Genomic DNA, 24,479 nt, shown 5'->3' with positions numbered 1-24,479 from the left:
CTTTCCTTAGCGAGGTTGGCAGCAGGTGAGGATGGGACCCAGGTCATGCCGCATGGCTCCAGTCGCCATCCTGGTTCTGGAGTACAGGGATACTTGTGCGTGGGCTCTTGGCTTGTGGAAGAGCAGCAATGTTGGGTGCCAGCAATGTTGGGTGCATGCAAGCTCTGGGCTGCTTGGGCACACGCCTCCCAGCACGAGGGGAAGGAAGGAATTGATTTACCAACCTGGCCTTTCACATTTGGGGTTCAAGTGTGGTTTAGCTCCCAAGCAAGCATGTTCAGAGATTGCTGTCGGCTGCCCTGCAGACATTTAGCTACTTTGCCAAAAGCCCTGCATGGCTGAAACCTCTCTCGGCAAACTGCGCTGCAGGACTTGTCCAAGGTTGACAAAACCAGAGGCGTGGAGCAGAATTGACACTGCTGTGCAGGGATGCTTGTGCAATACCTGTCCGCACCATGCCTGGCGCAAGCTGATGCCATTTATCTTTATAAGCATTTTTATTAAAAGTAGGTCCTAGAGCAAACAGACTTTGCAGTGTGGCTTTTTTCATTAAGTGGGCTGATTCGGTCTCTGCTGACTCAAAAAGCCAATCAACAAGCCCTCTGAATCTTTGATCCATTTTTCTACTTAGCTGTTCTCTAAAGGCTCAATTTCCTCTCCTGTCATGCTTTAGAGAGGGGGAAAATACACAGCCTAGTCCCCAAGTTATAATACAATTATTTGGTGCAAGGGAATTTTTTTTTCACTTGAATAAATTAGTTGTTAATTAAAGCTTTTTGATGTAGTGCGAAAGGAGTTATATTTGATACCAACAGCTGTATGCTGTTTGATTTATAGTCCTTTGGGGTGTTGTTGGTTACAGCGATCCATTTCCCCCCCTTCCCCCATGAAACACACACACACACGCACTCACTTCAAAGACCATTAACTGGTAGTGTTTTCAATTAGAAGGAGAGTATTTTTGCTGTTGTTGTTGTTTTCGCTTTTCTATACATCGCTTGTAAACAGAAGAGCAGCATTTCGCTACCTCGGCCGTTTCCCCCAGGGTGAAGTCTTGTACCAGTGGCAGCGAAGACATTTGTGACACTGCCAGGGTAAAGGCTCCGCTTTGGGCTGATGGGTTAATTCTAAACATGGTTCCCTCGCTTAGTGCATCGCGTCTGCAAGTAGCAGGCATTGGCAGAGCATTTCCTCCAGTTTCCACCTTAAGCAGGTTAAATTGCCGCTGTGGGAACTGAGCCAAACTTCCAGGTAATGCGTAAGGTGTTTGAAAGCTGTGTGATGTGTTTGGGTTCAAGTACCACTGTAGTCCTCAGTCTGGGCAGAATTAGGGACCTGGGTGAATTAGAGGGCCTTGGGTTTGATTTCTAGCTGGGAAATTAGAGAACACAATAGAAAATATTGGTGCAGGGGCTGGATTACGTACAATTCCTTTTCTTTCTTCTAATCCTCTCCAAAGAGTAGATCAAATTTGGTGTACATCCGGTGCTCTAACGTATTGATTGATTTGCCTGTCCCTAATTTCTCAGAAATTACTCAACGCTCATCTGCTTAACTATGCCTGTTTCTCACTGGGCCAGGGACCACATGCTGGGGGTATTTCCAGGAGGACGTGGTATCCCAAAGGGCTGTCCTATAATGCCCTGTCTCCCATTCCTCACCAGCGAGGAGGAGAATGGCTTTGAAAAAGCGCTGGTGGCTTTTGGCTACTTAATGTGGCAGTCACACGCAGTTTAAGGAGGAGCTTTTCTGTAAGTGATGCTGTTTTCAGTCGATTCCCAGCACAGTGTTCATTAACGGTAATAGAAGTGGTTGAGCAGAAAGTGTGTTTCTTCACGTTGGTTTGCAGTTGGGCTTCTGCACCTGGGAAATGCAGTGGGACTTCCCAGTCTTGTGAACTAACATGTGGGGCACCTTTTAGAGATGATCCAAGCTCAGCTGAGCGAAGGAATAGGATCAGCTTCCCATGCAGAGGAGAGAGAAAGCCCTGCTTCTCCAAGAATCCCTATCCCAGGCAAGGCTGTCCTACTGCTGCCATTTAATTTGTTTTAATCCGATAGGGGGGGAAAAACGGGTCTTAATTAATTGCCTTCTACTCCAGGCTCAAGAGGAAAACCCGCTTCGGAACAAATTAATGCAATCAAAATCTGCAGGTTGTGAGGCTGCTGGCAGAGTTCCCTGTTTGTGAGTAAATGAGTGCAGGTTTCCAGCTCTCAAGGATGGGAGAGGCATTTCTGAAAGATGGTAGCTGGAGGTGTGGACTTTTGGCAAACATGAAGAGCTGGAAATTAGGGTGGCTTCCTCCTGTTCCCTACTTCCCCTCAGGGAGCACGACTGTCACCGTGGCCTTGAATCCTTTCCATAACTGTTGAGTGTGACTCAGAGTTTAAGGAACTGGCTGATGGTGGAGACCAGCCCTGTTGGAGATGGGTGGCTGGAGAGGAGCAAAGATGCCCATGTCATGTCACAATGTTCTTTCTCTGCTCTCACTGCAACTGTGGTTCATCCTTTCCCTGCTATCTATCTATCTATCTATCTATCTATCTATCTATCTATCTATTTAGATAACTAGCATTATTTTCCGCTTCCTGCTACCTCTGCGGTAGTGATGGGGATCTCAATGCCTGCCTACTTAACCCAATTTATGGAGTCCCACATAAATTACGTTGTTGGTAATACTTTTCTGGTATGCAAACACGGCGCACCGTACGGTTGCACATTGTGGACTTGCCAGGAGGGGTTTTAGGCCACTGAGATTTGCAGGAGACTTGGGGAATGCCTGTACATTTTGGTGTGATGGTAAATACCTTCCAGTTTTAGTATTACATTGCTTGTTCCAATGGCCTGTTCTGGGAAGGTCTTATTTATCTAAGGATCAGTTTAATGTTCTAAGTTCTCAGGGCTGTACAAAAGATTTTTTTCTGCATTACTGAGAAATTTTCTATTTGTTCTATAATGTGTTGGTTTAGTAGGACCTACAGAAATACAATATTTCAAGCTTCATAAATGGATTTGACAGCAGAGCACAAAAAGAACAATTGTTCATGAGGAGTTTGATTTATGTACCTTTGACAGTTATTTTGCAATTTTTATCTATTTTCTACTTTGCCTATTTGGGTTTAGTTGAAGAGGGGAAAAAAAGTGGTTATCAAATGAGGAAATTCAGATTTTGCATATATATGGAAAAAACCACGTATTTTTAGTTGTGTGCATGTTGCCTGCTTGCTGGAAACCAGGGTGGATATCTTATGGATGTCTCAGTTTACCTCATTTCTGCATTACTAATTGAGGACATTGAACCAAGAATATCTGGCTTTAAGTTAGTAAAAAAGCAGTACGTGCTCAAGAACTGGAATAACATCTCTGCCAAGCATCCAAAAAAGCTATACTGAGCTTCACTTTGCATGACACACTCTTGTGATGCTTCATACAAGTTCCCAGCAAGGTGCTATATTCTTCTCAGCTAGTTGAAGAGGTGATACTATTCTACTGTCGCTACTATGCAGCCATCCTAAAATATTGGCTTCTGAATTGTTCAGGCATTTGGAGAGAAGGGAAAGAATAAAAAATATGTATTAGTGGTGCATGTTTCTGCATGTATGTGGAGCCATCAAAAGTTACAGGTGAAAAAATCAAAAATAGAGTGAGGGAAGTGAAGGAAAAGCAAGAAGGGAGAGTACAACTGTCAGCAACGAAGACGATGAACCCATTAGCACAAGGCAAATGCAAGAGAGGACCTTGCTGGTGAACAAGGGGCTGGTGAACAAGTGTTGGTGAAGTGGCGTAGGTGGCAGGGGAGGTTAAGGGGAGAGCCAGGGAGGAGCAAACAGGGATGGCAGGGAGAAACCACGCGGTAAGAACTGGGCCAAACTGTGCGCAGCCGTGTCTGTGTCTGCACAAAGCTGTTGGATGAACTTACTTGAGGAGAAACATCTAGGGTCTGTGTTATTTCTCCTGCTCCTGAATAAATAGCAGGAGCAGTTATCAGGGTGTGTGTGACAGGGCAGCGGCAGTGACTCCTGTATTTAGGTTATTTAACGTGCCCCACTGTAACATGATTTCACAGAGTTTTGGAGACCACCTGGTTTTCTCATCTACGAAGACCAATGTTTTTAGATTCCTAATGTTTTCCATTATCAAACGTCCTTGTGACCTCTTTATTTTAATTTTTTTTTAAAAAAGAAGCTGTAATATCTTTATTGTTTGAAAAAGAACCTTTGAGTTTTGGCAGGGACAAAAGCTTTGCGGCCGAAGACATGCCTTTCCCTTCTCCCATGAAACTCCCCTCCATTCTGGCTGAGTTATGAGCTGTGCAAGATCGCCGTTCCCCATTTCTCACTTGTGTTTCTCAGGAAAATGTTGGCAGTAAGACAGAATAATAAGTGAACACGAATCTTCCACAGAGCTGGGCCCACAGCACTGCCAAAGCAAAAATAGCAAAGAGAGAAATCCTCGGGGGCTTTCGGGGCAGGTGGAGCTGGTGTCTCACCCCTTGCAATCTCCCACTAGCAGTTGTTGTAGCAAGTCTTGCCAGCCAAAGCAGTGCATATCTCTGATGATCCTCAGTGAAGGAAAGGATGGGTGCACTTTAGGACCCAACATAATTTCTGTTTTCTGTGTTCAGGCTGCTGAATCAACCAACTAAAAAATTAGGAAGTGCTGGGTTCAACCTTGTGGGTCCAGCCATGATGTGGGCTGGGGCACATACGTGTTAATCCCGTGGTGACATGCCTCTCCTATCACGTGTAAGAGATTGCCTTGGTCACGCTGATGGAGAGACACCCACTCAAACAGAAATAAGTTTGCACAAATAGCTGTACAGTTGGGAAATTCCTATTTTTTTGATGCTTGCAGTCTAAACATCTTTCTTATTGCATGAGCAAATGTAATAAACACACCAAAAGTGTGTATATCTATATATATGTATACACATGTTAGATGATGTACATCTGGATGGCCGTATAAGCATCACCATATGGGATGTATGCACGTTTAGACTTCTATAAACAGAAATTATGTTTTGCAATTGTACAATGCAGAGCAGCAGCAGAATCCCAGCCTTTTTTGAGAGATGAATCTAATAAAAATGCCTATTTGCTGACAAACACATATGAAAACTCCATGTTTACATACACGCACACGACGCCGAGTGCATCGGTGACTCTCGTCAAGCAAAGGCAGCCGCGCGCATCTGCGTTTGCTCCTATACAACCGCTTTATTTCCTTTTGAATAACAAGGAGGCTCCCCCCCCTTTCCCCGGAGCTGCGGGCTCTGTTTCTGACAATGCACAACCGCGTTGCTCGTTGAAGTGCCTGTCATTAAGCAATGCGCTGATTATTCTGGCAGCTCCGCTACTCAAGTCCCCGTGGACGGAGTCAGACATGGAGAGAATTGAATTTCGCCAAGGACGGGGCTAAAGGTCGTTCCATGCAGTGGACAGCTGTGTCTAGTCAAATCGAAACTATTGCTCCAAGTGTTACCAACAGAATAGCTGATAGCTCTGTTGTCAGTTCATTTACACTTGCATCCTGTTACAAATTAAACTAAAATTGTGGTGCACCGAAGGAGTAGAAAGTTGCTTTTCTGCCAAGTGACAATTCCTTATATCACCAATTTCCAAGTGCAGCCATTATAGATCATTGCTAGGGATTTGACGTGATTTCCAGCGATGAAGATTTAGGATCCTGATTTTCTGCCATGGGCAAAATTCCCATTAGCACCTGCTCTCATCTTCTAATCCCATAGGTTGAAAAAGCAATGCAAAGCTCTGGTAACTGGCCTCTTTTCTCAGCTCTGCTCACAGAGAATAGCATAAAGTACAGAATTGTTCCTTGACTTCTCCCACTTTCCAAGTTGGTTTTTTTTCTATTTTCTTTTTTTTTCCCTTCCCTTTTTTCCCGATCGGGACATTTGAATTCAGACAGGAGGAAAACTATGAAATACCTTAATTCTGCTACAAACTCTTTTGCATGGAGGTAGCATGTAGCAGCAAGAACAGCTTAGCAGCAGTGCTTCTATGCCAGTGATCATCTCAGCCCAGCACAGCATCTTCCCCTGAACCCACTCCTAAGCCACCAGCAGACCAGAAAATGCCTTCTAGGCAGAAACACAGCCTCTCCCAGGATCCTCAATGGGTCCTAGCAACTAAGCTGAAAGCCTGGGACTTGACCACATTTGGAATAAACTTGCCCCAAAACATCAATGCTAATTAGCTCGTGTTATGAATGGATTAAGTGAGACACCAGCTGCAACGGGGCATTTTGATTTGGGTTGCGGCTTGGTAATTAGATGCACATAAGCTGGCTGGGGAGCTGTCAGTCAGCAAGCAGCAGTTCCCATTACAGTGTTAGGAAGAAGAGCTTTTCTGTGTCCCATCATCTGTTTTGCTGTGAACCTTTGGGTGATGTACCAGTGATCAAACACAACGTTGAGCGTGAACTGAAATACTCCCCTGAGCCACAGCCGTGCGACTTGGTGACTTCAGGACTTCGCTCCTCATGCAGCTGAGCAACGCTATTTTATTTATAGTGCAAAATGCTCCTCATATGGTGGCTGTTAATGTTAACACCATCCTTCCCTTTGATCCATGCCAGCCTTCCCCTGTTTTCTTAACTACTGTTGGTGCTTGGAATGGAGTTTGGGGGAAAATGTGTTCAATGCTGTCATGAAATTACCTAGAACAACACCGATGATAGAAAAGTATACAAAATTGAAATTGTATATGAGTGAATGTGTGTGAGACTGATGGTGTGGGCATCTGTGGTGTTCTCACCTACCCACCCAGGGCTAGTTGTCCTGGGCTCCCTTTCTAGCCAATAGAGAGAAATAGGTAATTCCAGTGAGATCCACCTATTTCAGACATCATCTGTGTTAGGAGGAGAGGAATCGCCATAGGGAGTCCCTGGTGATTTCTTTGGATGAAGTTGTCCAGTTTTTAGACCTCTATTTTTAATAGATGAGCCAGGAGGTAAATCCTGCTTTTCCTCCCAAATCTGGAGCTTGCACTGAGAATAAAATAACCAGACAGCAACTTTCTTTAATGTGAGGAAAGGCAGAAAGTAAAAAGGCAGCTTGACTGCTCCTGACATAGAGCCTTTATCAGCTCCATAAATAAAGGGCATATGCATGTAATGGCTGACTGCATCTCAGATTGCAATACCAATGTTTTAAAAGCCTGCTGACGGAGCATCTGCTTATTTCATTACTCCTCCAATGTCTTTGCAGGTAAGTCATGCATTATACAGTACCATCTCTAGCAATGCATGACCGGAGAGGACAGTCTGTAAAAATTCTGGATGGTCCATCGCTTTCCCTTACCTTCCAGGAGAGAGAAACATGAGGAATGATGTATTCAGTTAATAGGCTGAATTTGTGAAATAAAAACCTATTTGCAGTGAACTAGGATTTGCATTATTTTAAAGAAAGGAGAACAACTCTATCTCTTTACTATGTGAGCTGGCTGCATGCACAACAGAGCAAAGATCATTTTCAGTAAACTCCTGCTCAGAAAACATACTGTGGGTCTCAGTATCAGTCAGGTGAAAAAGGAAGCGTCACGCTTTACTGGAAAACGGATACGGTGGTGCGTTACAGGAGCTTATGGTGAGCATTGACATAGCAACAGCATTTTGAGGAGCCCAGGTACAAACGCACCCTGCCCTTGACCACAGACTAGCCTGCCTCGTGTTATCATTAGCAGTGTGGCAGAGGAGGTTCACAGTAGTCCCACTGAATTAAAGTTTCCCTTTAGGAGCAGATTTTGCTCCAGAGTTTGTAAAATGCAGCTCATGGGAGAAGGAGAGCAAACTATCTCTCCGCATGGGTTTTTCAATGGGCAGGTTCGTGGTAACTTTGTGCTGTGTCCTGCTGTCATGCATCGCAAATGCTTCCTTTGGTTGTTGTTAACTCAAAATGCTGGATCTCAATGCCTTGGGTTTTTAAGCAGTGTTTGCACTCAGTAAAAGCTGATTTTCTCAGGCACAAACTCCTGCTCACCTGCATGGCATTGACTAGGCTCTGCATCCATAAATCACCATCCTCAAGCACCCAGACTTGTAGACCCAAGGATGTCCACTGGCTTTCCTTAATTCTCCTTCCTTCCCTGGTCATGTGCTTTTGAGCCGATGTCTTGTAGCAACATGAGCTTGCTGTGTTTCTTTGGGTACCTACTGGGCTTGTTTGTAGAAGACCCAATCCAAAAGCTGTTTTGCCACTGAAGAAAGAGGCCTGAAGATAGGATCCATAGTACTATGTAACACTGTGGTGATTCAATACTGGGCAGTAAGACATACTGACCGATCTATATATATATTCATATCTGTTGTAGGTCTTTTTTTGGTCAGAGGCAGTAAAAAGCTGTTAGCCATCGAGCTGCTTATGTGAAATGAGTTTCTGGGCCTCTGTCCAGTTGTTCATAACCTCATCCATTTGATATGCACACAAAAATTTTTTAAAAACTGCTTCTGGATCCAGCAGATGTAACAGGGATGAACATGATAAAGAGAGCCATGGAAGTGGCGTTCAATTCTGGAGTACATGAGGAGGTAGGCAGCAAAAGAGTTTTAGCTTTATAGGCTTTCCTAATTAGAGTCCATAGCTGAGGAAATACTGTAAGACATTTTCCACAAGTATTCATTAGCTGTTGGGTTTTTTATAAACTTGGTTAGACCTTGTACACTTTCTCCCTCCATCCCATCTTGTTTGCTCTTGACAAATATTCCAGCAAACATGTTTGCGAGCAAGAGTGTTTGCAGAGGCTGTGAAGACTGGAGAATATTCCTGAATAGTGCCTTTAATATTCCCGCTGGAAACCTGCTTCTAGGGATCGTAATGTCCCTCTGTTCAGGAGACAAACATCACTGTCTCGTACAGACATTTAACAGCTCACGAATTGGGAAGAGATCAAGGAGAGTTTTTAGAAAAGAATTTCAAATACATATTTTTAGGCAAACAGCAATCTGCTAATAGTTCACAAATCAACACGCTGAATATGTCAAATGCCTGTCTCTTCTGTAGTGCCCCATTTCTGGGATTTAAGGTCACCAACAAATTTCGAAAGGAAAACCAAATACTTTATTTGCTATTCTCCTCAATTTCAATCCGTGAAAGAAAAGAGGTGTTTTAAAAAAAATATCTGGTCTGTTTAGAATAGCTTCCATAACATTGTTTCTTATTGACTGATCTCTAAATAAGAGACTCTTGCTCTTGACTCCTGCTTAGATGAATGATTTCTAAGGCTTTTCTTTTTGTGACAGCGATGAATTGGTCGATGTTTGTATTAAGCTTTCCTAAGTGCACTATTAAATGGGCAAAACTTCAACAATAAACAGGCTGACTGGCTTCGTGATAAATTGAAAAGAGGGGGAGGTGTGTATTTTTAGACAGAAGAATCATCATGGAAATTGTCCGATTGCCATGCATTTGGAGAAGGGCTACGTGGAAAAATGCTTCAAATAGGTACCAGACATTAGCTGCTCTTAAATCAACGAGATAGATTGTGCTTTGGAAAAAAAATACTTGTCTCATCAATGCCTATCTTGTCCTAAGGCTTGCCTAGGATCTAAGCATTTCTTATAGTGTTGGACGTAAAACCTTTAGGCTTTCTTTAAAAATCCTTTAAGTTCCTCTTGTCATCATGACTTGCAAGCAGGCTTGAATATTTTACCTTTCCCCTACATGAGAAAAGCATAAGGGAAATTAAAGATGCAAAGAAAAGGAAAGGAATCCTCCAGGACCTCTCTACTGCTTTGTCCAGGATTTGTGACATTATTAAAACACGAATAAAGACAACTGAATTCTGAATTTTCTCTCCTGTTTGCAATGTCAGAGGATCATATTTGTGAGTGATTGTTTCAGGTGAGGATGAATGGCATATTCATGGTGTTTCTGTCCAACAGTGAGTGGGGCTTAAGTTCTTTCTGTGGGTAGAAGTTCAACACTCTGTGTTTTCAGCCTGTCAGACATCAGGGCACACTGGCAGTCCCGAGAGATAATTATAAGGTACAGAAGTTGCCAGGCACATCACCACGTCCATTGAAAACCTTGCGTTATTGAGCTGAAGGTGGGGTTCAGGGTCTAGAGCGACTTCCCAGCTCCGCCACCGGCTGGCTCCGACCCTCGGCAAACCTGCACCTCTCCTCCGAGCTGTGCAAATGAGATAGTAGTATCTGTCTCACAGGGGGTGTTAAGAAGCTTAATTCATTAGTGTTTACAAAGTGTTTCTAGATCCTCAGATGGAAGGCTCTATAAACAGACAAAGTATTACTAATTGCCAGCTTACACTGAACCGTAAAGTGAAAATAAGGATGGCTGGAGGAAAGAGGAGGTGAATTTTCTGATGAGCTGCATCAGTCTAGTGGCTTTAAGTTAAACAGTTTAGCAGTTTTATTTCCCATTACCATCGTCTTAAAAATCTCCAGTCTTTTCTACTGGTGTAATATTTGACCTCTGGTTTACTTTGGGGAAAATCAAGGCGCATTCGAATATGCGAGTTGGGCCTCCTATACTGAAGAATAAATCATAGGCTTAATTCAGGAAATCATTTCTGAATGTATACCATGAGGTTATGTTGCTTTAAATGGAATGAATCCTTATTTACAGAATATGACTTCAGTGGTGCTGTTCGATTTACACCAAAATCTATTAGAAAAACAATCTTGCACATCTTTACGGCCAAAGAGCACACCATGGTACTAATGTTTAGAGCATTTCAAAGCATATGGGTGGGTTTTTTTGTTTGTATGGTTTAGTTTCATGGTTTTTGTCCTCTTCAGTCAGCCCTGGCAGGAAAAAACAGACTGGTTTATTCAGTCCTTTCCACTTTCTGAATTTCCTGCAATACCACAGCGATGTCGTGCTTGGGTTCCTAGTTAACTTTTTGTTGGCATTTTGGAAGGTATCCGGAATCGGAATAAGTTGGGTAACTTGTGTTGTTTATATTTATAAGTTGTGTTATTTATATGCATTTTTCTGCAAAGCCTGATTCTTTAGGACCAAGCTCTGTAATAGGTTTCTCCAAAAATTAATCATAGAAATGGAAAGAAACTCACTTAGTGCTTTTTCACTCTTTAAAATACACCACATTTTATTTTTTTCTCAAACCACACTGTTAAAAAAGCAGTGGGTAGCCATTTCCCACTTGGCTTCCAAAGGGTGAAATCCTCATCTGGTATAAATTGGCGTAGCTCTATTCAAATCAGAGCGACTACATTAATTCACTCCAGCTGAGGCTCCAGCCCTTAAAACGCCAGTGAGGAGAGCGAGTTTTGCACAGGATGGATTTTTCGGGCTGGGTGGAAGGTTTTTCTGTGTAACTTAGTTATGTGTCTAGGCTCAGGGCTGTGGGAAACTGTCTATTTGACATCTGCAGCATACGCAGCAAATGCTTTGGCAGTTCAAGTTAATGCCTTTTGAATTCGCAGGTTGTTTACTTTCAGCTTGAATGTGGATTTGCTTTCAGCCTCAATGGGAAATCTAACATAAGAAGTAATAGGACCAGCCATCTGTCCGAAAGGGTATGAGAATTCCTGGTTTTGAACCAATAATGGAGATCAGGGACAAGTTCACCCCCTGTGTAATCTCTGGCAAATTATTGGCGTGCTTCTTGGATTTCCGACCTGGGACCCAGTCCCTCTGGTGTAGTGTGAGCAAGCGTAGACTTAGGAGATGAGACCTGTAAAATGAACGCTGTCAACATCCCTTTCCAATGGTCGCTTCTACAAGCTAGCGTTGTTCCAGCCCTTTTTTTCCTCCACTCTGATTTACAACCCGTTTTGGCGTATAAACCATGCACCTGTGAAGCGGTCTGCTCCATCGTCGCTGAAGTCTGTGATCTCAGGGGAGCGGTAAACAGCTCAAGTGAATGGGAACCCCCATCTCTTGCCAGCATTTCCTGCAAGTAAATATCAATCCATGTGTTAGTCATAGGCAAGAGAATGGTGTAATAACTAGATTGATTAGGTCACTTTTTCAAAAAAGCTCAGGGCCAGATTTCTCAACTGTTCAGCACTCTTGAAAGGGTCCAGATTTTTTACTTTCTTTCTTTCAAGCCAAAAGTGAAACCAATCCTTCCCTCCCACCATCTAAACTAAGAAGCTGCACAAGAGCCAAGTTTTGACAAAAATTATCAGCATCCTGCAGCATTTAGCAGGACACAATGAATAGATTTTGCAAAGAGTACAGCATGTGACGGGTAATGGAGCTGCTCCCAATTCACACATGTGGACACGAATGGGGACTTGGGCCTCCTATACCTGTCTTGGTCATCCACAAGAAGTGCCATCAGCTTCAGTGAGAAAATACTTAGACTATATGTACCATGCTGTCTAGAAGGCTGTGCCCTTGTTTCGGAAGCCGGTGTAGTATAAAGTCTTGGTCACACCTTTTCCACTGACTTTGTCCATCATTTCTGTTGACTTGGATTGAGTTATTCTGGTTTGTACCAGCTAAAGACCCGAGTCTTGGTCTCCAAACCACTTGGATGAGCTGAAGATCATTGCTTGAGTAATTAATAAATAATAGCAAAGGCAGGAAAAAAGACTGTAAGAAGTCATTTAGGAAGAACATCATCTGGTCTTTAACAGCAAAACATTCATTCTTTACTACACATATAGTGAATGTATGTGCTTTTAACCTTCCCGAGGTGAATAGTCCAGGGACAAAAGATATCTGGCAACATCCTTAAAAGCACACTGGCCTGATTCTGATCGGCCTTGCACACGAGCAACATTACTTGAGATATCCTGGTGTAAATCCAGTCAGAGATCAAAACCAGCCCTGCAACAGCCCTGTTTGTCCAGAGGACTTAAGCAAAACATGCTGCTTTCATCCCAACAACACCATCCCCGGGCTATTTTACCTCAATTACACTCTGATTTAAGAAAACTGGAGGGCACCGGATCATGTTCAAACTGTTTTCTTTCTTCTTTCTCTGCCAAATTAGGGCTACTGCAGATCTGATGAGTTTCCATATTGGGTGGGGAAACAAGACTCTCTTCTAAGTCCTTATTTTGTTTATTGATTCAATAGTATTTACTGACTAATAAGCACCCAAGGCTAACAGGCTCATTTGAACTAGGAATGCTGTGATCTCGCATGTTATCTATGGGAAGAATAGCCAGCTTACAGATAAGTAGTCTGCTTAAGGTGGGAGAAATCAGGGCTTGTAGTCCTCTCTTAGGGAAGCTAGCTTGTTTTTCTGCCAATTTTCAGGGAGTCTTCTTTTCTTTTAAAGTTTTCCATAGAATCACAGCACCATTTTCCCTTATTTCCCTCGTATGTGTGCAGTCATGAGAACCAGGATGGCTTGAAATTAAATAAGCACAGTCCAACCTTCAAGTCAAAGACTTTGCGGTTTTAGGTTTTGCTTGGAAGAGAAGCAGAAGAGCCAAAACACTGCATAAAAGAAGGAGACGAAGAAAAAAAGCTGTTTTCGTGGTATTTTTGGCATGGGCGACTGCTCTGAGAGATACTGGGAATCATGCAAGAAGGGTCTGTTCTTAAGACATTCCCAGCTCTGCTCTGAAGACTGAGGGCTTCAGATAAGCATCTGCATGTGGGGATCTTTATCCAAAACAAACCACCCAACCTTTTGTAGTTCACCCGTCGCTAATAGTGATTTCCCCCTCTGCATCTCTCCCTGTGCGCTTGCACATGCACACAAGTTCTTTGAGGCATCCTAAAAGCTTTTCCTTGCCTGTAACATTTTAATTGCCTCTTGAGCAAGATTTTCTCCTTGGTGAAGAAAAAGAAGAACACGATGAAGTGCCCCATGCTGCCCAAAGGATTTCCTCTCCTCAACCTCAACCATCAGGATCACTTCCCTCCCCCTTCTCCTTTGCCACATCTTCTCTGCATTTTGCACAATTGTTTTCTTTCTTTTCCAGCCTGGAGAAAACCAACATCCCCCACCCCTCTCCCTGGCGGTGTGGGTGACAGAGACGGAGAAATCAGCACAGTGTCAGCAAGAGTTTAGCCCCGCAGCTGGGACCTGAACTTTCAGCAGCAGAGCACAGCACTGGGTCACTGCACTAAAGCAACCCAGATTGATACAAACCGCTTGCTCACCCTGGGAAGGGAAGCATCAGAAGCCAGTTGATAGAAATCTTTAGGCACCGTTTGTTGTGAGCTTACAGCAGCGAAGGCTGAGTTTTTCTTGGGAAAGATCACCATGAAGAGTATATTTACCGTCGTAACCCCCAAAACGACGCAATATTTGGATGCTTGCTGCAGTGGGGGGTTATAGTGTAGGGGCAGTGTAGATTTTAGAGCTGTTGAAACTGGGGATGGAGCACGTGGAGTCAACGTGCTGCGTACTCGGTGAAGTTTTCAGCTCTGAAGACCTGAACAATCATGTCTGCCAAGAGTTAATATGCTTAGAAAGAGGATGCTAAAATATTCCTTCCCACTCCAGTTTGCAACTGAGAACTTGTTAGCCCGTAATATCTTTTATTTATAGCGCCTTTCTACTCAAAGGATCTGAAAGCGCCTCTACCTGAGAATCACTTCAATGAGCTACAGATACCTCCGGGCAGGGATGCTTCTCTGTGGGGGCCTCTGATTGAGGCTTCAGGGTCTGTTTTGCCATGGACACATGTGAGGGACCCAGTCTGCCTTGCCAAATGCCAGCACTTGGTACTAAAGGCTGGAGGGAAGGGTAGAAATTCACCCCAAGCCTGCAGAATAGCAAAGAGAGAAAACAGACCTGTAAACCAGCTCGGAGAGAGGATTTGGATGGACACTGGCTGACTTTGGAAGCAGATGTTGGGAGGAACCATTGCCAACGCTGAATGACATCCTTATGCAAAGGGCCTGGGACAGGGAAGACACAACTCAGAAGAGGGGATTTGGTGGTCCTACTAGGATATTGCTTCATCCAACCCAGCCAGCCCCAGCCATGCTGCGGTGGCCTGGAGAAAGCTCCAACGTGGATCTTGCACAGGGGATACGTCCCAGTGGCAGACGTGGTCCTAAGGGCACAGGCTCAAGGCTCAGTTTAAGTATGCAAATGCACATGTCCCTTAATGAGTGCAGTCACAGCAGGGCATCTGCTTATTTTAAGCCCACTTCAGCGCCTGCCCATCAGCTGCTCCGCACAGAGCAGCTGGCGGCGGCCGAAGGACCAGCTCCTCCGTGTGGCTCCTGGCAGCTACAGGGTGTCATCCAGCCCTCCGCTTTCCTCCTGCGTTATACGTGCAGGCCGGGGAAGCAAAAGTCAGACCAACTGACGGGTTTACGATTCCAGCCTGCGATTTCTGCTTTATCCACAGCCAGGCGAGATTTTGCCAAGATACATATTAGGCAGCTGCTCAGGACACTGCTGTTTTGTCTGTACCACCCCGAGCATGCTGGCTGGCTGGCTGTCTCCCGGTCTGTCTCGGCGACCCCGCTTTCGAGACGGTTGCTCTGCTATTCCCCGGGGTGGCCAGAGCGTGTTTGGTGAGAACCAGCCTTTTCCTGGCACTTTTGCCAGGCTTCCCAAGGGACTCATTGCTGCAGGGAGTGGAGGCAACGGGCCTGAGATGCAGCGAGTGCCCATCTGTTTCACCACCCTCTAACTCGCGTGGCTTCGAAGGAGCCCCGCCTGATGTGTCTCAGTGGTCAAGGGGGTCCAACCAGGCTCATAAAAAGCCCCATGGACTTGAGTGGCTGCTTATGGGGCTGTTCCCTGCTCTGGGTCTCCAGCTTGGCTTGCAGATTAATGCACTTGTGCCACCATGCTAAAATCCTCGGCGCATCTTCTCTCCTCCATCCGTGCCTCTTCCAAGCCATCCCTAGCATCAGTGTTAACATTATTATATTTTTTTCTCCAAGTCTCTCTCCTCCAGGCACCAGACAAGGTGCATTTTGCACCACTTTATCTCCGTCATGCATATGTCAGTGTTTCAAACTCCGGTTTAATTGGAGTCACATCGCTGACTGAAAGTTGGCTCTCTTGGGTCCTTTCCGTGGAGAACATGCATTTCGCCTCAACCTTTCTCTACCTCCCAACCAAACCTGTCTCCTCCCTCCTTCGTGGAGGGGGCTGGGGCTTGCACCTCCTGGCATGTACAAGGGTCGTGTTGCCTGGTTTTAGGGCATCTCTCACTCTCTCCTTCTTCCTCAGAGAAGAGCATACATATGTTGTATGTATATATGGGGGTTCTTTCCCCCTTCTTGGTCCACTGAGTGTTACATCACCTTTCACTCCCATTGGTGCTCCTTCCATATGTGCTGCTTTGGATTTGTGGGTGGGAGTGGGAGGGAGCCCCTCTATGGACAAGCTAAGAGGGAAAAAGGGAAGAAAAAACCTAAAAAGAACAAAAATGAGGGAATATATATTTGTGAGGAGGGCGTTTAAGAGGAGAGAAAAACAAATCAAAGCTGGTGCCAGGCTGGAACTGGCAGCTGGTTGCCAGTGCAGCAGGCTGAGAAGTTGTTGGAAGAAGCGCTCAGTGCCATGTTTGGGTTGCTTAAAAAAATACACCCTCCCTCCCTCGTTATTCCACCTCTGTTTTTCTCCCGGCCCCACAAGCAGGAGGAGGAATTCAGCTGCCAAACGCAAGCTTGCAGGAAGTTTGCATTTACAACAATGCCAAGGGATGCAAAGAGAGCGGGTCCTGCCCCGTGACACGTGTGTGTGCACATGCGTGTGTGCACATGCGTGTGTGCCCGTGGGCACCGCAGCTCGCCTGCGCTTGGGCAGCTGTGAGCTGGATTGGACCTGCCAGGTGTGTTGCGGGTGCAGTGGCTCTCCTCTCCGAGGAGATGCCAGTGCATTGGCAACCATGGCACGCTTTTTTTTGCCGATGTGAGGGGAGGAGGTGGGAGGGCTGGGGATGGAGGAGAAAGGGGGGGTGGAAGGTTGTAACGCTTGGCTGGAAAAATTTAGAGGAGTACAAAGGAGTGAGCGATGAAAAGGGGTGGTGGGAGGGGGGGAAGGAGGCTGTGAACTGGCTGCCGTGGAGGTGGGAAGAGATTTATGTTTGCTGAGTGGGTTCGGTTGGGAGTGGGCTGGGAGGGTGTGGGGTGCCACAGGCGAGGCGGGGGGTGCCGTGGGGAGGCTGATGGCCTTGGCAGCGAAGCGGCAGGGCTTTATTTTCTTCCTTTCTTTCCTCCTCCCTCCGCTTGGGCGCTCGGAGGAGAAGGCAAGACAAAAAGCTGAACCGGTGCCAAGAAGGAGCTGCAGCGACTCGAAAATGGCACTCTGCGCCGCACTAATATTTCGAAGCCGGGCTGCGCTGGAAAGCAGCGAAACGTGCCGGGAATGAGAATGCTGCGGCTTTGGGGCCGCCGGCCGGGCTCGGGGTGTTCTCCCGCCTCTGCGCTTCCCCTTTGCCTTTTAAATGTGACCCTTTTCTCTCGCATCCACCCCCAGTGATATTTATGGGTTCTGGGAAAGAGAGGGGACCCTTGCCGGGGACTTGGGGTAGAGAGGGGGCAGAAGGGGGGCAGCCCCTTGCACCCTGGGGCTGGTGCAGTGTGGCAAGCACCTAGCAGAAATGCTCTGCTTGCAGCTGGTCTCTAGCCCATGTGTCTGTGTTACGATGCTCACCAGAAAGGATTATAAGCAGAAAAGGAGCAAGTGTGCTCATCCCCTCCTGCCATCTCTGTACTGGGGAGGGATTTTTACTTTTTTTTTTTCCTAAGGAGGAAGAGAAGACTTGATTCCCAGGGAGTTTTCTGATTGTTTTCCTGTTGCCACTCCTTCCCCTCCTCCTTGCTGTCCTTCTCCTCCTCTCTCCGTACCCATAAGGCTGCTCTCATGGCTCTGTATCCTGATGCAAGGTTACTTGTAGGACACGCGAATCTCTGCAAGGTGCAGCGTCGCCTGCGTCGGTGTTCCTCTCTGCTTCTCATTTGCTGGGGGATGAGGCAACTTCCAGGCAGCTCCACGGCTCAGCTGAGCTGGTTAATGCAGTGTTGGTGCCTCAGCTGCAGAAGCCTCTTCCTGCAAAGCCTGCCTGGGTAAAACAAACAAAAAAAATCATATAGGGCTGAAACTTCAACATCAATTCATAAGGCTGATTAATTTGCAGGGTATGGGCTGGAGTTTTGCTGTGATTTTTGTCTGAAAGGAAAGGTTTTGTCCTGTGTTGGTCCCCTCTTCCCTCCATTCATAGGCTAGGAAAAGGGACATGAACGTAATTTTTTTTTTTTTATATGGGGTTTCTATTTTTAAAAGAATCTTTTTAAAATTGTTACCAGCACAAGCATTCTTGTAGTAGTCCAATAGTTGAACCTGAATGCAAAGATCTTCCACCACACACACACACACATACTCCAGTCTGGGTCATGGTGGTGTTTGGATCTGAAGTTTTAGGTTAGCTTTACAGAAATTGGAAACTGGAAAAAGAGAAAACCCCTGCCTTTGGGTTTGAAAACAGGTCCAGATCCTGTTTTAACAGCAGTTTTAGCACTCATACAGCCAGCAGGTCAAGTTCAAGGAGACCTTTCCAAAGCACGGGCAGAGGCTCATTAACTTTCTGCATCTCAGAAGCTTGTGGGTTGTTGGGTTGTTAGATTGGCCCAGTTTGAAGTCCCAGGTGTGCGATGATCCCTGTGACCTGTCTCTCACCTGAAAACTGTGCCCTAGTATATATCCCAACCACTTCAAATCTCACCTTTGGTTTCAGACACGTGGGCCTGGTTTTGGAGCACCTAATTGTGCTCAGGCAATGCCTTTTGGAAATACCATGGTAAATAGCGGGGAATTTAGGGAGACTTAAACGTGTTTTCCAGCCTGCTCTCCTCACTCTCTTCTTCTCACAGCTCCTTGCAGATCAATGGTCCTTCCTCTGTGGAGGATCGAAACATCGGTCCCAAATTAATGCTGCTAGGAGTTGCACTCATTTCTGAGGCGATGCTAGCAGGCTTTCTATGGAGTAGGATGTCTGCAGCAACCAATCTGTCACTCTTCCTCCTCTCAGCTGTGCCTTGAACCATGTAGTTGCTGTAGCTCAACTTGAGCTTGCATAGAAGAGATGCTGTTGTCTCTTCTTGCGTTTTTCTCTTTGTCATAAGTGAGGGGTATGTAGTGTTTGGCTCAGGAGACCTTGGACAGGATGAAGAAACCGTGGCAAATGTCAACAAGAGAGTTGGCCAAGTAACTTGGAGTAATCTGTGTGCCATTGTACGTTCCACCAGATCCCACTTGCTCTTCATGAATAAAGTATACACATAAAAATACATGGTTTTGTATGCACACATATGCTTGGTGTTTGCTTTTCAGTTGCCTCTTTCAACTTAATGAGTTGTGAATTTAAACTACCATCCCCACCAAGGGCCCAAACCATGCTGAATTTCCCAGCAGTCCTTGCTGATACTTTTGGCTGCAGTTGAACCTCTTTCTCTGGCCACATCCTCCTCTTTTTAACCTGAGATCCCTGACCATGGGATGCCAACCTACAAAAGCAAATGCCAGGAGTGAGGATTAAATCCCACATCAAAGTGAGCAGAGGAGACCCTGGCAGCTATCCTAACCTGCCATGCACCTGCACAGATTATGGCTCATGCTTTTAGATGTGGAGCCAGCTTGTGTTTACTACTGATTTAAACCTCTTAATAATTCAGTTACCAAACAACAATTTCCAACTGATTTATAGAGAGGATCCCAAAGATACGGACAAATTTTAACGTGGACCAACAGCATCCATTTGCGCAAAGTAACAATGTGGTGTTTGTTATTCAGGAAGGTAAAGTGAGGACAGCGAATCAAGAGACCTTCCTAAACCTTTCTATTTCAGAATGCAGATCCCTTTCATTTCCTTGATATCTTGACAATGCTCTGGAGTAAGGGAGCTTGTCCATCTTGGGACAAAAATGTTACTCTTGTACTTTCCAAGTGGTCCAAGTAAGCCATCTGAGCAGTTTGGTCATAATTCCCAAGGAGCGTTGCAAGGATTGACAAGGCAGCTGAATGTCTTTGTCTTTATTTCTCCCTGTATCAAAGAACTGTCTGTGGATGTATTTCCCTGAAACATGATGTCTCATGAATCTCAAGTTGCTTCCTTCAAATCCCTCATCCTTTTAACACTTTATAATGAGAAATGTTGTCTGCTTGGAGTTGTTAGGAGATGACTTGTGTCTAGAAGGGTTAATCCCGAGGACTCTCCCAAGGCTATCTTCCATCCCTTCTCCCCACACCTTCCCCACTCTCAGTCTTTTATTTTATTGGACCGGTAACCTCACATTTCTGTAATCTAAATGTGCAAATGCTTTGCAGTCACGGTCCAGTAGCTGGGTTAATCTCAGACCCCTGGAGTGGCAGATGGCTGATTTGTTGCTGATTCCAGTTACAGAGAATCGTGCCACCTATTATCTTTGCACAGGCTGCTGCTTAAAAGGATGCCTTGGGCAAAATCAGTGAAAAGCAAAGCAAAGCAAACACTCTCTGATCTGCATCACCACAGGTGAAAATGTAAAATATTTCACCTTTGTGTGAGGGGTTCGAGAGGTGGACAAAGAGGGGAGAGAAGGCAGGAGGGGAAGAAAGGGAGAGGAAGATCTCATTTTTGTACCAGAAGTGCAGAAGCACGGGGCAGAATGGGTTTGCTGCAGTCACGATGTTGCATCACAAGCACTTACCCTGTTTTAAATGGTATTGCAATGTGGTAATCCTTGGCTTCGGCACCCTGCTTTAACTCTTAAACAAAGCACGCGGGTTGGCATCCTGTGATACCTTCCTGCTCTTCCGAGGGTTGTCATAGGAATCCATGGCACCACTCCCTGCCATCACGGCTCATTGCATGCCCTGCGGCTGCTGGGGAAAGCCGTGATGGCCCCGTGGTTCTACCATGCTCACCAGGGCTACTTGGGAGGAGAAAACTATGCATCTGTGTGGGTTAAGGAGAAGTCTGGGGGACCTTCCAAACTGAGTGGGGCCAAGGGTGAACCCCAGCAGCGGGTGCTCAGGGGGCTCCGGCTGGCAGGTGGTGGTGGGCACGCAGAACAATGTAATGAAATGGAGAAGGGCAGAGCAAAACTTTGGATGCTTGTGAGCATTTTCTGCACGGTCATTCCCACAATCAAGGTTTTCTTTTTTCTCTTTGCTCTGGGAAACGCCACAGAGTCAGATGAAGAATTTGGGAAGAGATTGTGGGTTCCCTGTGCAGAGTCCGGTGACGAAATCTGTGAACAAGGTAAGAACAAGGGGTTACAGCTGTGAAAGTTTTTGTTTCTTCCTTTTCCCCTTCCAAACCCATTATTGCACTGTTAGACACTGTGTTAGCACAGAAACTGATATTCCAAGCGCTAAGCAAGAGTCTAAAAAGATAAAGCTGAATAAGGCTTCTTTTTAATGCATGCCATTATGATGGTTTGGGTTTTAGAACAGTTTGTATTGTATCCAAATGATCTATGTGTGAATAATTGTTACCAACCTCCTGACACCAGGACCTAATTAGGAACTAAGAGCCTTAAATAGGCCATTTGCGTAGTGAGCTTCCATATGTCTCCTTGCGCAATTTATTTGCTTCACTCCATTGAGATATAATGAGAATGAAACTCCTAGAACTGCCTTTGACTCTGAGGCTCTCCTTTTCATCTCCTCTGCAGTTATAGGCCACTGTTAAGAAGATAATATCTATTTCCCTTTGTTCAGAAAGAACAAGTTACTGTACTGCTACTCTTAGTCCAGATTGCCCAAGTTTCTCCATTTCTGAGTTTCCAATGGAAATAGAATGAGAAATGCCAAAACAACCTGCAGCCTAAGAAAAATGTAATGCTGTCAGAGAAGGCACAAAGAAAGTTAGGATAGGATGATCTTGAAGGGATACTGCCTCAAAACCCTGCTGAAAAGCAATGTTGTGGTATTTCAGTCAATGTATAGATGCAATTTAGGAACTCAATGTATAGATGCAATTTGAAGAGCGCTGTGTTGGTTCTGTTTGGCTTTCTTCCCGCTAGGATGTGAGGAAGGGGGAAAGGTTCGTACAGGGCTGTCTGAGTTTCGTCTTACTTTTGAATATTTAGCTCAGTCTAGACCAACATGCTCTCTGGGGCTCTCTGTTCATGTTATGTTGCAGACCATGTTCTTTAAATATGGTTTGAGAAGATATCCTTTATTTCCAAACACCTCGTATACGCATGACTCCATCCCATGCTTCAGGTGTCCTGCTTCATTCCTTTACTCCCACCAACACAAAGTCAGCCAAACTTAAACACATGATTGAGTACTATTTTCTATCGGGATGAACTTTAATGAGTGCTCAAGGTTTGGGGGTTTTTTCCCCCCAAATCAGGGCCTTATTTAGTTTCCCAGTGAAAACCAGTTCCACTTGCAATGATTTTGTTTATGATAACTCACTTGCATGTTCCCTTCCAGGAATTGTCATTGCCTTCCAGAAGGGAGGTTAGTGCTGGTCCCCTCACGGTGATAATTATAATCAGACCTGTCAGCCTTCACACAGTCTATGCTTATCACTTGCATTTAGGAGGATTTTTCCTGAAGCCTATTACCAGGGCTGCTTCTTAGGGAAAAATAGTCATGATTTTTTTCTGCTAATCTTTGATGGTTCTCAGCTTTGAAAGCATGGAGAGGAGCAAAATGACTGCCAGTTGCAGTTAAAGAAACTGTCTGTTGGTCCTGGTGTAGAGCTCTGCATCTGGAGAGCCAGGGAGCGGGCGGATAGTCTGGGAAACGCTGAGGGGTTTAATTTGGTTGTGACAACTTTTCAGGTGTGAAGGAGATGCAAAACAGTGCTTTTTCCGCTGGTAATGCTCACAGAAACTAGCTCTGCAGACCTGCTAGACAAGGGCTTCAGGTGGCAGGTGGTTGTTGGCAGTGGTGCCTTCTCTCCCTGCTGCTTTGGGCAGTGATCCGTGGTTTTGCCCGTGTTCAACTGCCTGGACGCAGGATGGCCAGAGAGGCAGCTGCGGTCAGTGCTGGAGGTGATGGCTGGCATCCAGGGATGGGTGCAGCACAGGACCGATGGACTCACTGCCACCAGCACACCGCAGAACAGAAGTGACCAACTGGACAATGTGGTGGTGTTGGGTAGGATGTGGTTTGGTGTTTCATTCATCCCAGGATGTTTGAAAATTGTCCACCCTAGTGTTATTCATTGGAAAACACATTGCCCCATTTACTAGATTTACCCTTACTTTTTCTGTCCATTATTCCTATTGATATGCTAATAAGCCCCCTCTCTTTGGTTTTTGCTTTTTGCTAACTTAAAAAAAAAAGAAGAAAATTTTACCATTTCATTAGTCTAAATGAGTGATTTATCTTTCAGTACCTCCTATGTTATCACCATGCTCTTTATAATCTTCTCAGAGATTTGGGTCCCTTGATTATGGCACAATTTGAGGATGGTCAGCACTTTATAGCTTTTGCAGCAAAGGAAATGGTGGGAGAGTGGGAACTCTTACGTTCTCTGCAATTACATATTTACAATGTGCAGGGATATGGTTTGCCTTTGTTTTATTTAAATTCACTGGGAAGTAGAGATTTATTTATCAGGTGTCACTCCCTGAAGGAAGATAAATGCCATATAGCAAAGACTTCATCTATTATACAAACAGATTTGAAGGCTTTGCTATTGCATTCCTCTGCCTGCTGCATGGAGTAAAAATGCCTTTGGCTGAAAAGAGACAGAGTGATACTTAGCGGTAGCATCTCATGACCTTTTGATCTGCTGAGATCTCAAGCCATATTAGTGGACAGATTATGATGCGATGGAAAGAGGGCCAGGAATAGCCTTTTTATCATGAGATCCTTCCTGTGAATATCCTCCTTCGGTATATTCAGGTGGTTAATCACTAGGGCCAGGACAATCATTTGAAAACAAGGCGGTGAAATACTGGTACAGGCAATCCAAATACGCTCGGGTTTGCCAACTGCAGTTGGATATTACAGCTTACAGTTTCTCCCTAATATTCTCCTACCCTCCTGTTTCTATCAAGGCTGTGGGTGACCTTGCAATATTTCCAATCACTAATAACCCCATTTTGGCAGAAAGATCTACACAAAACGGACCCTGAGTCCTTGGACCACAGGGGAGCTGCAGTCCCCAAATCGAAGGTACACACACGGTGAATACGGATATCTCACTGCGAAGGGAAACATTCACATGGAAATGTCTCTGTGTCATCTGTGTCATTTTTGAGATAATAACAATGATGCTTAAACCTATTTCAACCCTTTATAGGAAAAAAATGCAGGTTTTAAAAAATGCACAGCCCTGATAATAGTAGTTTTCTTTTTCATGGAGCCAAACAGAAACAAGAACAACTTTTACATTGATCTTACCTACTTGCCTGCGCAGGTTTACTCCTTAAACTACGCTGTAGGTTTAAATTAGCCCCCTTTTTATCTTAATGGCATATATGAATCTTCAGCCCCATTGATAATTGGGCATAAAGGAACTCTTAGTCATTTCTGACTCTGCACGTCAGAAATAGTTGTGCCAAAGTTTGATCCAGCTGCTATGACCACTTTTAGAAGGAAGGAAGGACGGACACGTTTGTGAAGTCTGATGTAAATGCATTTGGGTCTGTCTGA

General features: G+C 45.0%; 1 protein-coding gene across 1 annotated transcript in view; it reads left to right on the top strand.

The window, feature by feature from the left end:
* Positions 1 to 24,479, top strand: part of SETBP1 (SET binding protein 1) — a 242,572-nt gene that overhangs the window by 81,315 nt on the left and 136,778 nt on the right. Inside the window, 1 exon segment of the mRNA XM_059833916.1 lies at positions 511 to 536. Within this exon segment, the coding sequence (XP_059689899.1) occupies positions 511 to 536 (26 nt within the window).

This window comes from Gavia stellata, chromosome Z (assembly GCF_030936135.1).
Source record: "Gavia stellata isolate bGavSte3 chromosome Z, bGavSte3.hap2, whole genome shotgun sequence".
Taxonomy (NCBI): Eukaryota; Metazoa; Chordata; class Aves; order Gaviiformes; family Gaviidae; genus Gavia; species Gavia stellata.
This window is presented reverse-complemented; position numbering and strand designations above follow the sequence as displayed.